The 19,488-nt window shown below is 56.2% G+C and overlaps 1 protein-coding gene and 2 long non-coding RNA genes across 4 annotated transcripts; 1 reads left to right on the forward strand and 2 right to left on the reverse strand.

The window, feature by feature from the left end:
• Nucleotides 1–7,433: 7,433 nt before the first annotated feature.
• On the reverse strand, nt 7,434–9,993 carry LOC123599940. 2 transcript variants are annotated; one of them, XR_006713369.1, is made up of 3 exons: nt 9,888–9,993; nt 9,448–9,686; nt 7,434–7,867 (listed from the first exon to the last, which is right to left on the reverse strand). It is a non-coding gene; the product is annotated as an uncharacterized LOC123599940 (long non-coding RNA). The 2 variants fall into 2 exon arrangements; XR_006713370.1 differs by having other exon boundaries at nt 7,434–7,905.
• A 964-nt stretch (nt 9,994–10,957) lies between these two features.
• On the reverse strand, nt 10,958–14,071 carry CAMK2N1 (calcium/calmodulin dependent protein kinase II inhibitor 1). The gene is made up of 2 exons (XM_045475919.1): nt 13,785–14,071; nt 10,958–12,285 (listed from the first exon to the last, which is right to left on the reverse strand). The coding sequence occupies exons 1-2, from the start codon at nt 13,948–13,950 to the stop codon at nt 12,215–12,217; spliced, it is 237 nt and encodes a 78-aa protein (XP_045331875.1). The 5' UTR covers nt 13,951–14,071; the 3' UTR covers nt 10,958–12,214.
• Nucleotides 14,072–15,284: 1,213 nt separating this feature from the next.
• Nucleotides 15,285–19,069, forward strand: LOC123597314. Its single transcript, XR_006712072.1, has 2 exons — nt 15,285–16,026; nt 16,784–19,069. It is a non-coding gene; the product is annotated as an uncharacterized LOC123597314 (long non-coding RNA).
• The last annotated feature ends 419 nt before the right edge of the window (nt 19,070–19,488 follow it).

Here is a 19,488-nt window from a genome sequence, read left to right on the forward strand (position 1 = left end):
GGGCAGAGGAAAACTAGTCACGAGTGGGTTCTCAAGGCATCCCAGGTGTTAATTATGGAGGCGACTCCCCTGCGGTCACCCCTCTTGAGTCCACAAGGAAAGTGCTCCTGAGTCTGCCTCCCTACTACCATGGTTTGGGGGGAAATAGCTTATCCTCTCGAGATAATAAAAGCAACGTACCCTCACTGTAAAATATTTAGAGAGTTCAGGGAAGTGGGGAAAAGGAAGTAAAACTCATCCGTTAACCCTCATAAGGAAAACAGCATTGATCTTTTCTTCCATCTTTTTATTTCTTCTTATATACGTTGACAATGGCTGAGATGATAATAATTAATGAGAATAAGTATATCTTAATACCTGGCAGGCATTGTTCTAAGTGCCTCACATGTATTAGCTCATTTAATCCTCCTAACAGCCCTCTGAGGTAGCACTCTCTGTCTGATTTGCAGATGAGGACATTGAGGCACTGAGAGGCTAGCTTGTCTGAGGTCACAGCCACTAAGGGGCAGAGCTGGGTTCAAACCGGTCAGCGACGCCTTCTATCATGGGCCCACCTGATGGCCTCCTTTTGGCCTTGAGCATTATGACATCGGCGCTTTCTCCCGTCAGGGCACAAACTGCAGAAACGTCATTTGTAATGGTTGCTAAATATTCCAAGTAGAGGGACTACAGTTCACTTAGTCATTCTTCTATTTTGGAACTCTTTTTCTTGAATGTTCCTGAATGTTCTACGGCATCAGCAGCACCATGGTGAACGAACTTTCGCAGAAGAAAGCCGCTGCCTCCTCACCACAGCACGGGCTCACATGCACCCGCCCCATGGCCACCACACAAGGCTGGCCCCGAGTCCGCGCTAGGACCCGATAGAGGCGACTCCTAGCCCCCGATTCCCCACCCACCCACCCCCACTCCCCGCCCCAGCCCCCCAGACGGCAAGCCTGGGATCCCCGGAACTCCGAGGAGGCCCCCCCCACCCCACCCCCCGGACCAAATATATCACAAATACACCCACGCCTGCCAGACAGTGTGGGCTGTGCACCTGTTCCCCCGGCCACCTGGGGAACGCACCTCATCACAACCAGCCTTTCTTTCTTCCTTACAAAATGGCAAACCATCCCTGCTTACCTCGAATGACAAGTGCTCTGTGACGATCAGATGACAAAATTGCCATAAAAAGGCTTTTGAACCCCGGGAAAGAGCTCTGCATATGCAAGAGGTTGTTATTATTATAACATTAATGCAGCAACATCCCCTGAGGAGCTGCTACATGCCAGGCATTTGTGCGAAGCCCTGGGGAAACCGAGACCAGCCAGAGAGCCCCAGTGCCACCGGAGAGGGAAACACGGTCTGACGGAGGAAGACAGACCAGCAATAACACACAGTAGGACAAGCCATTGAACAAAGGGCAGCATGGGCCCTGCAGGAGCCTCAGCGACGGGCCTAATTCAGGTGGAGGAGACTCAGGGAAGGCTTCCTGGAAGAGGCGGCATCTCAGCTGAAACCTGGAGGACCAGCAGGATTTGGCTAGAACAAAGGGCTGGGAGACCGAGAGGACAGCATATGCAAAAGTGCAGAGGCATAAAAAAAGCATGATATTCTGAAAAGAAAGCATGACCAGGGCATAGCAGATTCATAGAGAAGTGGAAGGAGGGGAGGCTTGCAGTGTAGACACCCCCCCCTCCCCCCGCTCTTTTAACTGCCAAGGATCCCATAACTGGTTAGGGAATGGGGAGGGTGCTGCACACCCACTCCCCAGCAAGGCAACCTCACCAGGCACGCTTAAGAGCAGCAGCACCCACTTTGCAGCCTGAGAGCAGCACAGCATCATGGGAAGGGCCCCATGGGAATGGTGGCTGGCGGGGGGGGGGGGGGGGCGAGGGGTGCTCCGTAGACCCGCACAGGGCAGTCTTTAAAGGCCTCCCCACCAAGCCTTTGCCCACTCTTGCCCCCGCTTCCCCCAGCTTCCTCTAGCCCCACCGGGGCTACCCCAAAGCTCAGACTCGATGGAGCCCCAGGAAGCTCAGGGAAAGAACCCATCAAGTTCTGGGTATCGCCTTTAGGTCTTTCCGGCGATCCTCTGAAGCCTGGATTCACGGTCCCATCTCACAGATGAGGGTCAGAGAAGTGGTGACGTAGGCCCAAGCCACTCGTGGACTGTGAGCTTGGGGTTCAGGGGAACGTAGGCATCGGAGAGGCTAGGTTTGAATAGCTGGGCTGCAGCCTCCCCGTTGGCACGCTTGGACAAATTACCACTTCTTTAAATCCCGATTTCACACCTGTCCCTACAGTGACGATAGTGCCACTACCTCTGCGGGCTGCCGTGAGGCCTGGCTGAGATGTGTTCCTAAAGCATGTGGTGCGTAGACTGCACAGCAGCTGTGCTGGTTCCCTAACGCTGCGTCTGATGCTCCCACATGTCCCGCAGGCACCCACTAGGATCGGATTGAATTTGAAATCGTTCCGCATTCATCAGAGGAGTACGTAAATCCAATCCCAGGCACCAGACACACTCTTGTGCTAAGTGACTTCCAGGTTTGGTCACTGTCCAAGATGCCAGTCCTTTCCAGCTCAGGCAGCACTCCAGGGAGACCCATGGCCCTCAGAACATCTCAGAAAAGTCCCGGGGTCCCTTTCTGTTGGGGGTAGGAAACTAGTGAGGATCCGGTGGCCCAGAGAAACCACCCAGGGGCTTTGCTGCGGCCTCAGCCGGAAAGCAAAAGGGTGAAGGTCCTGCTGTGTGTCTCCAAACGAGACCCTCAACCTTTCGGGGTCCCCACGTCTTCGCAGTTGCAGGAGGCTTGGGAGCCGCGAAGGCCATGGAGGGTTTATATGTTTCCTTCTCAACAAATATTTTGACGCTGTTCTAGATGCCGGCAAGACAGCAGAAAACAAGACACTGCCCTCAGGAGGCTTCCACCCTCTCTTATGCTGCTTCTCTGTGAAACGGAGATGATGACAGTCCCCACTTCACAGAGTTGTTGCGAGGATTAGATAAATTCATATCTGTGGGGCGCCTGGGTGGCTCAGTCGGTTGAGCATCCGACTTCAGGTCATGATCTCACGGTAACGTGGGCTCGAGCCCCACTTGCGCTGACAGCTCAGAGCCTGGAGCCTGCTTTGGATGCTGTGTCTCCCTCTCTCTCTCCCCTTCCCCTACTCACGCTCTGTCTCTGTCTCTGTCTCTGCCTCTCTCTCTCTCAAACATAAACATCTTTAAAAAATAAAATAAGTTCATATATGTAAAGAGCTTGGTATGGGGCCTGGCGCTTAACAAGTGCCCCACAAACATTCAGGATTATTAGTAGCAGTGGCACCTGTCACCGGGTCACAAGGATTAGATGAGATAGTAGAAGTAAAGCACTTAAGGTGAGGCTGGCCTTGCGGCAAGTGTGAAAATACCAGCTATTTCCTCAAATGGAAGCCAATATCACCAGCCCATGCCACGGAGGAGGGAACGGAAGCAGGAGGAGCTCGGTGGCTTGCCCACAGTTTTATTCTGGTTAGCGGAAAGGGGTCTTAAACACACGCCAATTCGGGATTTCTCGACCCCAGCACACTTGGGGCTGGGGAGTTCTGTGTCGTGGGGGCTGGCCTGTGCCTTGGAGGATGTTCACCAGCATCCCTGGCCCCCAGCCAGCAGATGCCAGTAGCTCTACCCTCCCCGCTGCGTGTTGACAACCAGAAACGTCTCCAGACACAGCCAAATGTCGCCTGGAAGGCAGAGTTGCCCCCGTTGAGAAGCTTTTCTAAATCAACCCTTGGGCTCATTCAAGGACTTTCAGGATCTGACCCAAAGCCCCCTCCTCCAACCCTGGCACCACCAGAAATGCCTCGCTCCACCAATACCCAGAGGACCTTTCTCAAGCAGATCCCCAGCTTGCCGGTCCCCGTCCTGCTGCGTCTTCCCTACACCAAGACTGCCTTTTCCGTCCCCAGCCCCATCTCCCAGGCCCTGCCAAAGCCCACCTGCTCCCTGAATGCCCCCTCCCCAGCCCATAACTCACTATTTCCTGCCCAGCTCTCTGCCTGGAACTGTAACTAGTCATGACTGCGGCTGGCCCTGCCTGCTTCCTGGCCCCGCCCCCCACCCTCAACTCCAGACAGAAGCACCTTGAGGGCAGGCAGGGCTGTGCCTTACTCATCCATGTGTCCCCAGCACCCGCCCCGGGCCAGGCCCACCAGGCTGGCTCACTGCTCTGTGTACATGGTGTGTCACAGATGTGACTGGTGCCCAAACAAACTCCTGGGGCTGGTAAAAGGCCTTCAGCCTAGGGAGACAACGTGTTATCCCACTTAGGAGTCAGTAAGCTTCTGAGGACTGACTGAGCACAGGTTACTCCAACCCTCGAGGCGTCGCTTTCTTCGTATGTGAAATGGGGATAATTTACAGTGACCCTGATTGATAGGATCACGGTGAGAACTCAGGGCTCCTGACTCCTCGCCCAGTGCTCTCTTTGGTTCCAGGACAAGGATTCCCAGGGGAAGGTGGGAGAAGGTGGGAAGCCCCTGCCCGAGCTCCCGTGGGGGCCTGACATTGGAACTTCTTGGATAGGGAAGACAGGGCCCCGGCTGCAAACCAGGATGTGAAAAAGCCACGAGGATCAGGAGGGCGGAGGCAGGCGGGAGGCCGCTGGGGAGGCCGCCAGGCACAGTAAATAATTCACACAGATGAACTGGAGATAAGAGCGGCTTCGCGGGGGATTGAGTTCAGGTCAGAGGAGGCGCAGACGGCTGCAGGGGACCTGTGGTCTCCCGGCTGAGAGGGGAGCACCAATGTGGCTCCGTCTGCCGGGGGGGGGGGGGGGGGGGGGGGGGGGGACGCGGCCCCAGGTGCCAGCTCAGGCCACTCCCTGCCACCGGCTGGGGCTCCCCGGAACTGCCCCACGGGGCACCCAGCCCCCACCTGCCGCCTCCGCGGGCCGTCCCCATGGCAACCGCTGGCCTGGTCCAGGGTTCACGGCCAACCGGATCCTCAGCCTCCCCTCCCCCACGGGAGCATGGGCGGTTGGGGCTGTGCCCTGGGCTGGGCCACAGAGGGCTGCAAGTAGCCTAGTCCGACCCCCTTCTCATTCTGGAGGAGGCGAAACCAGGGACTCTGGGGGTCAGCGTCCACCTGTCGCCTGGAGGTTTCAGTCGCAGCTTCACGACTTTCCAGCTGGGCTACCACAGGCAGAAGATTCCCCGGCTCTGTGCCTCGGTTTCCCTTAGCTGTAAAATGGGGATAATAGTAACTACCTCCTTGGGTTGTGAAAATTAAGCGATATAAATGCAAAGAGTGTAGAACAGTTACCGGTGAGCGCCTCATAAATAGTATTTCCACATTGGGAAATGGAGCCCCAGAGGGGCAAAATACCTGTGAACGGTCAGGGGTCAGGGTCACACATGCCAGCACGGTATTGGCACATTCAGGATTGGAATGAAATTGTCAGTCCTTTCTAAGACACCTACCGCCAATGCTGGCAGCATACTTTTGGGGTTCCCCAAGAGTTTCCTAAGTTTCCTGTGGGACCACCCCCCCTTTCCCAACATCCTGAAGCTACACTATTATCAAAGGGTTGTTGGCCAGACAGTGAGGTCCCAGAAGGCGACAGGAAGCCTCATGTTGGCCAGCTCTGTCACCCCCGTGCCAAGCACAGTACCCATTCCACCCCACCCCCATCCCTAGCAGAGGAGTCCTTAAGCGAATGCAGATTTAGTTCATTTCCACTGCCCAAACACCCTCCCAGACCAAGCCCCTTATGACCTTAGCCATTCAGCTCTCTGCCTTATGGAACACCCCTTGCCCTGACAACTTCCTGCCATCCCTGTCTGTCCCCCATCTGCCCAGCCCCCATTGCCACTCTGTTAGGATTTCCCATGGCACACTTCCCAGATCCTTCTCCTCCCTTCAGCCCGTCCTCCCAGACCTCCCTTTCCCTCTGGTGACCCTTTGTCCTCAAACAGCTGTTTCTGGGTCAAGGCCCTTCCTCCAGGCCCCTGGGTGTGCACAGCCCCGGGTTAAGGACAAACCCTCCAATGTGAGAGGTAACAAGAAAAACCAAATCCTCCTCACAGAATGGTGGGGGGGGGGGGGGGGGGGGGGACCGAGGTGGGGCTATCTCTCTGGGGCTTTGGGTTCTGCTGGAGAACAGGCTGGGGCCCATAGACACAGTCTCTCTGTCCCTAGGGGCCACCCCACAAGCTCCAGCCCAGCTGCCAGGTTTCCCCGGATACAGCCCGGTCCTCGGATTTATTTTTGCATATGGTTTGAGAGAATCTCTGTTGCTGGAATAATGACAACATTTTTTTCCCCTTCTGCTTCCCTCCAATAGGCAGATTCTATAAACCAGAGCAGCTGCCTGAGGCTTCCAAGAGAAAATTCTGCACAGTTTCTAACCAGGGTGACAGTTCCCCTCCACAGGAAGTTGCTTTTATTAAGATTGTTGGTTTTTGTTTTTTTTTTAAATCTGTTTTTTTGGTAAGGCTCCATCTATCGGTCATCAGGCAGCACCTTGGGCCTTGTGGGCATTTTTGTTTTTCCCCCGGTTTGCCTGGAATCCGTGATTACATCTAAACCACAGTGGGCTTGCCCAACACAGGGGCAACGTTGAACGGCTGAAAACTGGGTCATTCACGTGACCTGGGCAGAAGAATCCCGAGTAATTTATGGAGATACTCCATACCAAATTACTCCCCACACCTTGAGTGGGCTACACATGATGATTTCCTTCCAGAGAGGACAGTATGGAAAGGAGGTGGGAGAGTAACTTTGCAGTGGAGAAACCTAACAAATGCCAGCTCAGTCAAGTGATCAAGGTCAATATCAACGGTGATTAAGTCATGTTGATAGCATGTACTCTTAATATGATGTGATGAGAAGGGCACTTTATCTCCAGGATCTTCCTCCCCAACCCCATAACCCCAGCTGAACCATGAGAAAAACATCCAACAAAACCCCCAGTTGAGGGGCAGTCTACAAAATACCTAACCAGTACTCCATCAAAAACAAGGAGAGTCTGAGAAATTATCACGGAGTTTAAGGGGACACGAAGACTAAATGTAATGTCCTGGATGGGGTCCTGGAAAACAAAAGGGATGTTAGGTACACAGTCAATGAAATCTGAATGAATTACGGAGTTTAATTAATGGTGAAATACCAGTGTTGGTTCCTTAGCTCCCAGAAATGTACCACAGTAATGTCAGATATTAACAATGGGAGAAAGTAGGTCAGGGGTACTGACAACTCTGTTCACCACTTTTCTGTGAATCTAAAACTATTCTCAAGTAAAAGTTTATTTTTTAGGGGCGCCTCTGTGGCTCAGTCGGTTAAGCAACCGACTTCGGCTCAGGTCATGATCTCACAGTTCGTGAGTTCGAGCCCCGCATCGGGCTCTGGGCCGACAGCTCAGAGCCTGGAGCCTGGAGCCTGCTTCCGATTCTGTGTCTCCCTCTCTCTCTCTCTGCTCCTCCCCTGCTCACATGCTGTCTCTCTCTCAAAAATAAATAAAGATTAAAAAAAATTTTTTTAAGTTTATTTTTTTTAAAAAGGGGGCCCCATGTTTGGGTTTCAGGCAACCCCCAAGACCCAGTTCTCCTTGGCTCCCTCTTTTTGCCTGTACTAAGGGTCTGAGCTGCTGACTTTGATGGTACCCCGGCCCAACCTCATTTCCTTGGAGCTGTCATTTTCAAGCCCAAGGATAACTCCCATTTCCTCACTATTGTATTCTCAGTGTCCGGTCCATAGCGGGTGCCAGTTCATATTTGTCAAATGAATGAAACTGGAGGACTCATCGGAGGAGAAGATCCAAGCAGAGAGCCATGTTCTTCCCTTCCCAGGGCAAGAAGTCAGCACCTGCTAGCTCCCATCCCGAGAATGGCTTCAGGCAATCTGGTTAGAAGTGGGTAAGAGACTTCTCTTAACACGGCCTTTGGAGAACAAGCATTCAGATTTACTTACGATTGCATGTATTGGGGGTTTTGAGGAGCTGATAGATAATAGGCAGGCAGACTCTTCCAAACTGCTCCCCATCCCGCCGCTCCCCAACCCCACAGTGGTGCCTCCACTGCCCCCTCGGTACCCCCAAAGGGCACTTCTACAAAGACACTTCAGGCAACAAGATCTGTTTGCTAGGTTTTGAAAGTCCGTTACCTGGCACACAGTAGGCACTTCATAGGCATTCGTGTTGACGACTACCATTTATTAGGCACCAGGCTCTATGTGGGGGAGAGGGAGGGGTTCCCATTTAATCCTCTGTTGGTAGGCATTACCATCACCCCCATTTCACAGAAAAGCTTGACAAACTGGCCCCACATGACAACTAGGAAGTATAGGGGAGAGGTTTCAAATCCAAGCCAGGCAAGACCCAAATCCTGGCCCTTTGCTCCAACACCAGCCACCTTAATAATACCTTCCCCTTCCACTGGGCCCAGGATCTGCTCCCTGCTGTCCGAAGAGGCCCCCTGTGCTCACCTCTTCATCTGTGGCCCCCAGACGGCGGCAGTGTTCGAGCCTCTTTTTTTTAAAACTCAATTTGCCAATTTCCCCCTTAGAGGTACTTCTTGGTATTCCTCCGGGCCGTCAGCCTGGACTGGCCACGGAAGCAGAATCCAGGGAGATGGACGCTTATTACAAGCATTCAATTAGTGAAGTTTGAATAATGCAGTCCTGGCTGCTGGATCGATGCGTGGAGGCTTAGAGACACCTTCCCCACCTTGGACTTGCAATGGCCTTTTCCGTATTTATTGCCACCTAACCGGATACTTCAAACATATTCTGCACTTGGTATAATTTGATAGCTGCCCAGTCCCCAAAGTGCCTTCTCAACAAATGTTTACCCCCATGTTAGAGTATATTTAAAAGATTTATATTCCCTTTTATTGAATGGAGTCCTCGGGAAAGACAGACTCTGTCTTCCCCGGGCAGAGGATCCTGCCTTGGCTGACGGGGTGGCCTCCAGCAAGAACATTTTAATACATCACTTATTACAATGGACCCAGAGCCTTGGCCGAGGACTCCCGGGCTCCCCCACCCCTTCCCAGAAGAGGGCAGCTCCGGGCCTTTGCTGACACATCCAAGCCCTGCCTCCCTTCTGACCCCTTCCGCAGTCGTCTGTTGTGCAGAATAGCAGAGAACATAACCTCAAAACAGTGAACCAACACAAGGATCCTTAAGGCTGAAGGACCACGGCTGCAGCTGGGACGGAGCCTGGGTCTGGGGCCAGACCATTGTGCATCCCCGTCCCGGAGTGTATGGGCTCTGGGTTCTACTCCTGCCTAGCCTACTTACTAGCTGAGTGACCCTGTGCAAGGTAGTGAACATCTCTGAGCCCCTTTTCTCCTGTACAGTCAAGGTGAGATTAACACCTGCTTCCTAGGGCTATTGTGAGCCTGGCATGCAGTAGAAGCTCAATGAATGTAGTTGTTCTGTGGTCCTTTTAGCCCCTCTGGGCCATCGATTTCTTCACCTACCAGAGAGTTCATCGCTGTGGGTTTCCAGGGTTTCTGGGCTGATTCCGTGACAGAATAGAAGGGAAGCAATGTAATTGCCCAGTGCTTTGATCAGGGAAGCGGCAGTTACTCCTGGTATGGACAGAGACGTGCCTTCGGGATGAATCTTTTCATAGGGCCCCTGCCCCTCCTGGCAGATGGAGGCCGAACGGAAAAAGTGGGCCCTGCCCCTAACTCCTGGTGCAGCGCCACTCGACCGTCTGATGGGAAAAGCACAGGGGAAAAGAGAGGCGGGCTCTGTGCTACCTAAAGGCCCATCAGCTCCAAAACGCTGGGACTCTCCGGGGTTGGGAACAGGGAGAGCCACGTTCAGGACCAGGGTTGTGCGCCTGGGAAAATCAAGCTAGCACCCCCGATCATCGTGCTGGTGCCACCAGCCCCGGCTCGCCCACTGTTCCTACCAGTGACTGATGGGCTGTCCAGCTCTGTTGGGCCCTCCTGAGGCTCAAGGCCCACACTGCCTGGGAAGGGGGATGAGACCTCACTCCCTCCCCCACAGGCCCTCCAGAGCCCTCCTTTCCCCCCACCGCCACCACCCTGGGGCCTGTCTTACCTGATGTCTGAGTCACAATCAGGCTCCTGTCACTGTGAGCTGTGTTGTGACTCCCTGGCTGACAGTTTTACAACAAACACATTAAAAGCTCCCGGCACTGAGGCTCCTGGATGCAGAACAGCCCAGGAGAAAAACCTCTCCAGGCCTTTCTTCAGCCAAAATCCTTCTCCCAACCTTTCCTCCCACAGGGCCCCGCTCTACCACCATTAACTGCTCCAGAGCCCGACAAGGGATTGAGATTTTTTTTTCATCATGAGCTTTTTCTCAAGTGGTGACTCGGGGAAGCTGGAGACCTACCAGGCTGTGGGCCTCTGAAGTTGGGGCTCATCCCTCATATGGTGCCCTGTGAACTCTGCAGTGAAGTCAAAGGTATGTAGTCCCTCCTCAACCCAGCTTCTGAGGACAAGTGGCCCTTTGGTGAAGCATTATATGGGCACACAGTGGCCCGACCCGGAGTGCTACCAACGTCCCTCCCACAACCTTATGAGGCAGGCCCTGCATTATCCCCACCCCACAGACTTGGAAACAGGCTTCAGGAAGCGAGAAGACTTGCTCAAGTCCATACAGCTGGGAAGTGTAAGGAATTGGGATTTTCATCCAAGCCCGCCAGCCTCTAAACATTGCTTTTAAACAAGACTGACGGCCTCCCAACTCACAGGACCTCGTTCTCTGCACACCCCACAAGGGATGGCAGAAACCTCAGGAAGCAGGAAGACCAATGCAAATCCAAATGGAATAAGCTCTCCCTTGGGCGACGGCCCTGCCAGTGCACTGTCTTTCCTGCCATCTGCGCCCAACCCACACTGTCCTCCACACCGCCTCGCCGACCAAAGCTACCATTCCCTCCTTGTCTGCAGCCGGCAGACAGAAAGCAAATCTCCCCCACCCCTCCCGACCAAAGCAGAGACAAGAGAGGAGTGAGACACAGGAACAGTTCTTTTATTGTACATTGGAGAAATAGCCCTGTGTGCTGGTTAAAGGTGCAACATCCAGAATATCGAGTTAAGAAAAGAGGGAACAGGGCAGGGAAGAAACCTCTTGAGGTCCAAAGTTGCAAACAAAAAGTGGTAAAAGATTTCCTCACGCAAGAGGCGTTTTTGCAAATACCATGCAAAACAGGCAGCTGGTGTGCCTTAAGAGAACCCCTATAAATAACAGAAAAGACTCTCCAAGCATTCCTTAACGTGGACTCAGAGCACAGGGAAAAAGAAAGAAACCAAAATGCCTTTTGGCATTTCAAGATATTTGGCACTCTTGTGATTACATTTTTTTTTACAGCCCATCGAAGAGAATAAACTGACACAATATTAGAGAGAAAAAACAGGCTGCTCACACAACAGACTGCAGGAAGAGGTTAGAAAAAGCTCAAGCATTTTTTTTTCTTTGTTTTTGTGTGTTTTTTTTTTTTTCCTGACATATAAAATGTGTCCATTTGCATTAACTTGGGCAAATAGCTTGCAGCAACAGAGAAACACAAGCTTTACAAGTCATTTTAAAGTAAGACAAGGATTCAGTCTAGGTATCATTCCTTAGAAAAGTTCTCTTCTTGTTTTAAACACATTCCTGGTAACTTCAAAAGATGACCAAAAATAAAACAATATCTATAGAGATCATTTGCTGATTTTTTTCTTGTACATCCAAGGAGAACAACGTAAAAAAAGAAAACTGGACAGCATTTCACATCCAAGTGCACAGAACCATTTTTGCAAGATTAAATAATGTAAACATTGGGAACAGCCAAATCAGCGAACAATGCCAACATTCAAAACACCCGGTGTTGCCGCTTCATTATTTAAGTGGCTCAAAATCCAGATCTATAATTGTGCAATATTCACTGCATATAAAAAGAAATAGATATTACTTTTGACAGGTAGCTGCAACTGAGACGTCTTTTTTATTTCTTTATATGTGTGTATAGAGTGATTTTTAAATTTTTAATTTTTTTTTTTTAATTTTTGTTTTTGCTGAGGAGCCCAGAGCCTTCTCCTCCTCCTCCTCCTTCTCCCGCCTCATCTGTCTCCCGGCCTGACGCGAGATACAGGTTGTTGATTTCATCGTGGGTAGCAAGCTAGTAATAAATTTCAAAGTGCTTTCTCTTTTCATGCGTTTTGCCAATGACTGTTACCGCCGTTCTTATTCTCTCCCTTTAACTCATTGTCTTTGGGGGGGGGGGGGTTAGACACCAGGAGGTGCCTTGTCTGTCATATTTTTCAGCACGTCATCAATCCTATCATCTTCAATAACAACTGCAAAAAAAGGGGAGAAAAGGAGACGTGAGCGCGCTTGGGCCTCGCGGGGGGCGGGGGTGGGGGTGGTCTCCGACGTTTCCCATGGCTCCTGGGGACGGGGAAATGCGGGAGGGCGAAGGAGGGGGCGCTGCTCCAGCGCTAACACAGCCCCATCCTCCTCGGCCTAGGCCCGGGGACCCTGTGCTGCTTCCCTCCGAACCACTCCCCCCAGCCGCTCGCTGCGTCCCGGCAGCGTTCTGAGAAAAGGCAGCAGAGAGGGCGCAAATCCCGCAGGCCGGGCCGCGGCCGAAACGCGCTCTGGCCGCGCGTCCTCACCCCACCTCACCTCTCCCCGGGCGCGTTTATTTAGAAAAAAAAAAGGCTCCGGGGCTGGAGAGGGTGGGGAGGAGGAGCCCAGGTCTCCGGCTCAAGGACCCTCGGGGGTGCCCCGAGCGCGGCGCGGGGGGCCAAGGTTCTGGGTGCGGGGTGCAAGGGAGGACTCCGAGGACCACAGCGCGCGGCGGGTCAGGGGTCTGGCCTCGCCAGGGCGGGCGGCCCCTCCTGCGCGCCCCCTCCGCGGAGGTCGGAGCCTCCCCGCGAGGCCGGCCTCCCGCCGGCCCCGCCGCCTCGCTCACCATCTCTACCTAGCCTCGCCTTCCTCAGTCCCGCCATCAGTCTCTCGGCGTGGCCGTCACCTGTCGGGGTCTCTGAGTCTCTCTCCATCTGGGGTGTCGGTCGCCCTCATTGTTTCAGCTGCTTTCCTGTCCTCCCCAGACTGGTGTCCCCTGCTCGCGGTCTCTCCCGCTCTGGCTCCCTCTCCGGAGCTTTGTCTCGGTCTCTGCCCCTCTCGGTCTCCCCCCCCCCCCAAGCCACCACCCGTCTCCTCCCCCCCCCCCCATCTCTGCGTCTCAGTCTCTCCCGGCAGCTGTCGGTCCCCCTCCTCGTCCCCGCGCCTCCGGAGCTCCTCTCCCAGCCTCTCTGAGTCCCAGTCCCCCGGGGCTTTTCCAGCTCCCGCGCCGAGCGCCCGGGCTCAACCGCCCCTCCCCCACTGCTAAGTAACAATGAGAAGCCCAGGCGCTCCGAAAGCCCCTCGCCTTCCCCGGCGGGAGTGGGGTCCCGCCCCGCAGTTCTCCACGCCGTCCCTTGGGGAGCCCTGGGACCCCCCGCCCCGGGTTGCAGAGCGAGTGCAGCTGCGACTACACTGCGCAAAAGGGGAGGGGGTAGAAATCGCAAAGCAAACTTTGGCGCGGGTGGGGACCCGGGAATAACCTTCCAGCCCCCGCGGCCGCTAGAAGCCGCCACGCCCCCTAGGTGACCCCAGCGGGAATCAGGCTGAGGGGGAGGGGTTTCCGCGGCCAGCCGGTGCCCGACCTGCAGTGCGGGATCCCCCCCAGTTCCGCGCGACGGGATTCCATTCGGTCGGAACCGGCTCCCAGGTGCTGAAGAGCCCCCACAAACCTCGGCCAGGCCTCGGCGCCCGAGAAAGGGGGCGTCCGGGGCGGGGGCAGCGAACTCACCCCGCTTGCTCCGGCCGATCTGGCCCAGCTTGGGCGGCCGCTTGTTCTGCCCGGCGCCAAAGAAGTTGTTGGTGTCCTGCAGGCGGCAGGAGAAGATCTGGCCCACGTCGCCGCCGTCGCCGTAGGGGTTCAGCTTCTCGTCGCCGTAGGGCAGCACCTCCGACATGGTCGCGTCCGGGGGCTCCGCGGCGGCGCCTCCTCCGCCCGCGTCCCCGCCCGCGGCGGACAGGGTCAGCGGCGCTGGGGCCGGGGGCGGCCGGCCGGGGACGGCCCGCGGGCTGCGGCGGCGGCGGTGGCGCCGGCGAGCGGCCGGGGGGCACCGCTGGGCGAGAGCGCGCCGCCCGCCCGAGCGACCCGGCGAGCGCCCGGCGCTGCGCTGCGCTCCGGCTCGGCGCGCGAGTGGCTGCTGCTCCGGCAAAGGCGAGCAGGACTCACATCCTCGGCGCGCTCGGGCGCTGGGCGGGGGCCGGGCGGGGCCGGGAGCCGGAGGGGAGGGTGTCCCGGCGAGCCCGCGGGGCGCGGGGCCGAGGAGGGCGCACCCCGGGGAGCCGGGCGGGCCGGTCCTGCGGCGAGTGCGGGCGGCGGCGGCGGCGCGGCTTCGGGGAGGCTGACTGGGGAGCGGCGAGCGGCGGGGCGGCGAGGGGCGGAGGGGGAGGGGAGCGAGGGAGGAGGGAGGGCACGGGGGTGGAGGGGAGAGGATGCCCGGAGGGAGGGAGGGGAGAGAGAAACCGGGAGGGAGACGGCGAGAAAAACAGAGAAGAAAGAGGGAGGCCGGGGGACCGGGAGGGAGAGACGGAGGGGAGCGGACGAGGGGAGGGAGAGAGGGAGAGAAGAAAGGGGAGGCGGCGATGGGTCCGGCTCGCAGCGGCCGAGGGAGGAGCGGAGAGGAGAGGGGACCGGGCCGGCGGGGAGAGAAAGAGGGTCGGAGAGGGAAGGCGGAGAGTGGGAGCGCGCGGAGGAGGCGGCTGGGACGCAGGAGCCAGCCCGCGAGCGAGCTGCGAGCGAGAAATGCCGGCCGCGGCGCGGAGGCGAGGCGCGGGGAGGAGGGCGGGAGGAGGGCGGGGACGAGGGGACCCGGGGCCGCGAGGAGAGATCCCTGGAAGCCGCGCGACGTCACGGGGCCGCGCGGGCCGGCCCGGGCCGCGGCTCGCTTCCTGCCCCCGCCCCCGGCCCCCGCCGGCCCGCCCGCGCCCTGGGGCCCCCCGCGAGCCCCGCCCCGGCCCGGCGGCCTCCGGGCGCCTCCCCCCCTCCCCCGCGCCCCTCCCGCGGGGTGTTTACCCGGCCCCGAGCGGGTGCGCGCCGGACCCGCCGCCCGCTCGGCCTCCCGAGGGGTGGGGGGCGGGGGTTCGGCGACGGGAGGGGGAGCGGACCCGAGACCTCACGCCCGGAAGGACTGACGGACGCCCGTCTCCCCGGAGGCCGGACGCTGGGGCGAAAGGGCGCAGGGCGCCAGGGCGACCCGAGGACGCCGCCCCCCGCCTCCCCGCCGCCGGCCTCAAACCAGGGAACCCCCTCCCCCCACCACGTTTGCGCCCCGCTTCACACGCTCCGGGCGCGGCGCTTTGGGTCTCTCACCCTCCCTCCCTCCCTCTCCCTCCCATCCCAACCCACCCCCGATCGTCCTGGAAGGCCCTGCTCCCGGGCCGCGGCTCAGGACTCGGGCTCCCGCGGGGCCTGGGGGTGGAGGCGGAGGGGGGAGGGGGAAGGGAGGGGGCAGCCCCGCCTCCCGGGGGAGAGTGGAGCGCCTCATTATGCTGGGCTCGCCCGGGATGCCGGGCTCTCGGCGTCCGCTGCCTCCTCCGGGGACGCCCCAGGGCCTTGCAGCCCTCTGCCTGGGGGGACCTCCTTGCCAGCAACAGCCTTGAGCCCCGGGGAGAGACTGGCTTCTGGGCCGAGGAGCGGGCTCCCGGGACCCGTCCCGAGAGGGAGACTGGGGCAGCCCCAGAGGACTGGGAGGCGCAGCTGCCAAGCAGATGGTAACTCCGAGGGGGCAAGGTGCATGAGGAGGGCTCGTTATCCTCGCCCAGAGCCAACAGCACCTGCTCTCCCCCTGGAGACCGCCTTCACTCAGCAGAGCCGGCCTGCCCGCTGAGAGGGGCAACCATCTCAAGGTCGTGCAACCTGCTGAAGGCAGGGCTAGGGAACGCATCTAGGTTCTCCTCCCAGCCCTGCCGTGAGGTCTCAACTGGCTCAACTTGCTTCCCTGCACCTGGTCCCATCCTTAGTGCAAGAGCACCCTCAGGTACACTCTCCCCTTAATTCTAGAACTCTGGGTGGGGGACAGGTTGGAGGGAAAGGGGTGTGCTTTTTTTTAGCGACACAACATGTGATAGAAAGACTACCTGAGGGGAGCTAGCCCAGCCCCCCTCCAACGGTGCAGAAGGGCCCCAGAGGCAGGCACCTTGCAGAGAGGGGAGGAAGCGGGCTGAGCGATGGGAAAGAGACAGTGGGGCAGATCGAATGGTGTGGAATGAGAGATTCAGGCCTGGGTTTGAATCCCAGTCCCGTCATTTGCTAGCTGTGTGACTTTGGACAAGCCACCTCCTCTCTCTGAACTTCCATAATCTCCGCTGTAAAATGGGGCACGCGGCTGGCCAGCTGCCTTTGTGCCTCAAGGACTGTCAGGAAGACAAAATGAAATCGGGCTCCTGGTGCTTCCTGAGTGTGAAAGAACACCACTACTGCATTCATTCCCGCTTCCGAGCTGTCAGAGCTGGGAGGATCCTTAGGGATGATGTAGTTCAACCCCCTCATTTACAGAGGGGGAAACTGAAACTGGCTCAGGGGCTTGTCCCCAAATCCCACGGCTTGTCAGCTTTCCCTTTGCTTCCCTCCACAGTCCCCAGGCTCCATTCATGAAGGCTTTACACAGTGTCCCCTTTGAGGTTAGCACCAGGCCAATTGCTGGAAGAGAAAACAAAAGCATAACAAGCAGGATGATTAGGTTACGACAAGAAGCTCTTACCGTTTGTACCCTGCTTTCTATTTTTCCCCCAAAGCATTTCACATCCATTACTGACCTTGCTTCTCGAAGTAAATACCTTCTGAGGTAGAAAGAAGAGCCCGCTGCATCCCTGTCTAACTGATGTTTCCAGAAAGAGGTAAGTGACTTGCCAAGGTCGCAGACTAGTGATGGAGCCAGGAGAAGCCACTCTTCCAGCTGTGGTTCCAGGTCCTCGAAGGGATACTCCGCGGTGCTAGCATGCAGGGCTGGGGCTACTCTGCTCGTCTCGCACTCACCTTCTTCCTTTCTTGCTGCTGTGTTCCGAAGCAGTTTACACACTGAGCACCTGCCACAGTGCCCCCGCCCCCAGTCAGAGGTAAGCAGAACAGCACAGGGAGGGCAGATGAATCCCTGCACACCCGGCAAGTGAGAGTAAGAAGATAAGCCGGCTTTTATACCCCATCTGTTTTTATGTTTTCCTTGCCTTGTTCCAAATAAGGTTAAAGGTGGCCGCATTGCACCTTCCCAATTCAGTACCCACCCCCTTCCTGAACTACACACTCCGCCCCCCTCACCCCCCACCCACACACCCCAGGCATGAGGCACTTGACAGTTATCAAAGCATTTCCATGACTACTAACCTTCTTAGAGCCTCCCCTTGGCCTTTAGAAGCTGCAGGACTGGGACAGACCAGCCCATTTCGCTGATAAGGGACCTGAAGGTTGACCCGCGTCTCCAAATCCACACTGCATGGACATTCTCCACCTCTACCCTTTCCCAACTGCCTCCCTTACAAAGTCCACACTCGATCCTCTCTTTTGTCCAGCCTTCTTCAGAGGGGCATCCCTTTATCCCAAAGCAGCAGACCGGGATACAGACATGTCCTGGGATTCCATTTCCCCTCCAAAGCTGAGGGGCTGGCTCTGAGCCAGATGCCCAGGGCTGTGTTGAGTTTGCCAGGTCCAGATGGAGGAATGGACCATGTAAGAGTGGAAGCTGCCCTCCCTGCTACCCAGCAAGGAAGAATGGCAATACACAGTCCAGTGCAGTAGCCCAGGGTGAAGGGGGCAGCTTTCACTGGGGCCACCATGTTCAAATCTCTGCTCCGGCATTTCCTAACTCCTTGATTATTTCACCTCATTGTGCCTCAGTTTCCTCATCTGTCAAATGGGGATAATAAAAATTCTTCCTATTTGGTCGGGCTTGTTCTAGGGAAGAAAATCATACATGCGTCATATGCCTGGTACACAGTAAGTCCTGGAGAAATGTAGTTACCATTTTTAGCTATTGACTCTGTGGCCTTGACTAAGCTCATTCTCTCCTCTACACCTCTGACCCCCACATCACAAAATGAGAAACTTGAAGAAAATCACAGCTTTTTTTTTTTTTTTCCAGCTGGAACATCAGCCGGTTCTCCCAAATCTAAAACAGACAAAAACTGCTTGAGGCAAAGGTGGAGTGGGGGAGCCCCCACTCTAACTTCATCTGAAAGCTCCTTCACTGGACTCTAAGACTCTGTAGAACTGAGGACCACAGGACTGGACCATCTCCATGGCCCTTTCGGCCCAGACATTCTAGGGTTAAAGTAATAGGTCTTCACAAGTCCCTGTTGAGCACGGAGCCCTACCCCAGTGTTGGGGTATAGAGAAAAGGAAAGTCAGCCCCAGCAGTACCTGGTGCAAAATAGATGCTTGGCACATGTTGGTTCCCTTTGTTCCCTTCCCCTCTCTCCTACCCAGATGGGGAAACTGAGGCACAAGCGGCCACATCAGAGAGCGATGGCAAAACTTGGAGAAGCGTGGGGCTGTTGGATACCCTGGCCCCCGGTGCCTTGCATCTGCCCACAGCACAGGCCCAGGGTCCCATGGCCTTGCCAGGGCTGGCTCCCACCCTAGCCTTCGGTCAGCAGGGAAGGCCAGGATGCTGTGCTATGCCAGTGGCCAGCTGGTCACCTCCGGAGAGGCCAAGTGGCCTCCCAGCAGGGGACCACCACTCTGAGCCAAGGCTGGATGTGATCACATGTCACCCCCACCCCCTCAGCCCCCCAACTCATCCACCAGAACCTGAGTGCCCCCAGTTCCCCACTGGCCTTGCTAGGCATGGCCTCTGCCCGCACCTCCCCACTTTCATGCACACAGCACAGACACACGCAGTGAGGGAGAAGCATGTGAACTGACTGGAAATGGTGTAGGCCTAGAACCAAAGACAAGGATTCATTCATCTTCCACTGGGTCGGCAAATGTGTGTTGGGGACTTTTGCGACAGTTACCTTCCTTCCCCGGGTGCAACTCAAAAGACTCTTAGCATCTTTTCTTTACTTGTTTAATCACCAAGACACTTTCTTAAAAAAAAAAAAAAAAAAAAATCTTAGGAGAAAATAGGTAACAGGCAAGTTACTAGGGGCTCAAGACCCACACTGTGGGCACCCCCCATACTCCCTAAAGGGTCTCCAAAGAATGCCCAGAGCCCTAGACAGCTCAATGTGAAGCCACTCCTGGAGTTCACCTCTTCCAACCTCCTCCCATTATGGACGGGAAGACTGGGGCCCACACAGGGCTTGCTGGAACCTGGGACTCTGGCTCTTCTCGCTGTATCACCTGGCACACCCAGGATTGTATGGGGGAGGGGAGCTGCACCGGGCACAACTAGTCAGAAAATAAAAGGGCTTTCTCAACAAGGAAGTTTGCTGTGTTTCTTTAAGATAAAATAAATAAAAGGATCAGAGTGTAACCTATTTAGTTTTTATCGTACCAACAACCC

This window comes from Leopardus geoffroyi, chromosome C1, assembly GCF_018350155.1.
Source record: "Leopardus geoffroyi isolate Oge1 chromosome C1, O.geoffroyi_Oge1_pat1.0, whole genome shotgun sequence".
Classification (NCBI taxonomy): domain Eukaryota; kingdom Metazoa; phylum Chordata; class Mammalia; order Carnivora; family Felidae; genus Leopardus; species Leopardus geoffroyi.

Coding starts and splice junctions, on each gene's coding strand:
- CAMK2N1 (XM_045475919.1), bottom strand. CDS start 13,950: ATGTCGGAGGTGCTGCCCTACGGCGACGAGAAGCTGAACCCCTACGGC. Junction 12,286..13,784: donor GATCGGCCGGAGCAAGCGGG/GTGAGTTCGCTG, acceptor CTTTTTTTGCAG/TTGTTATTGAAGATGATAGG.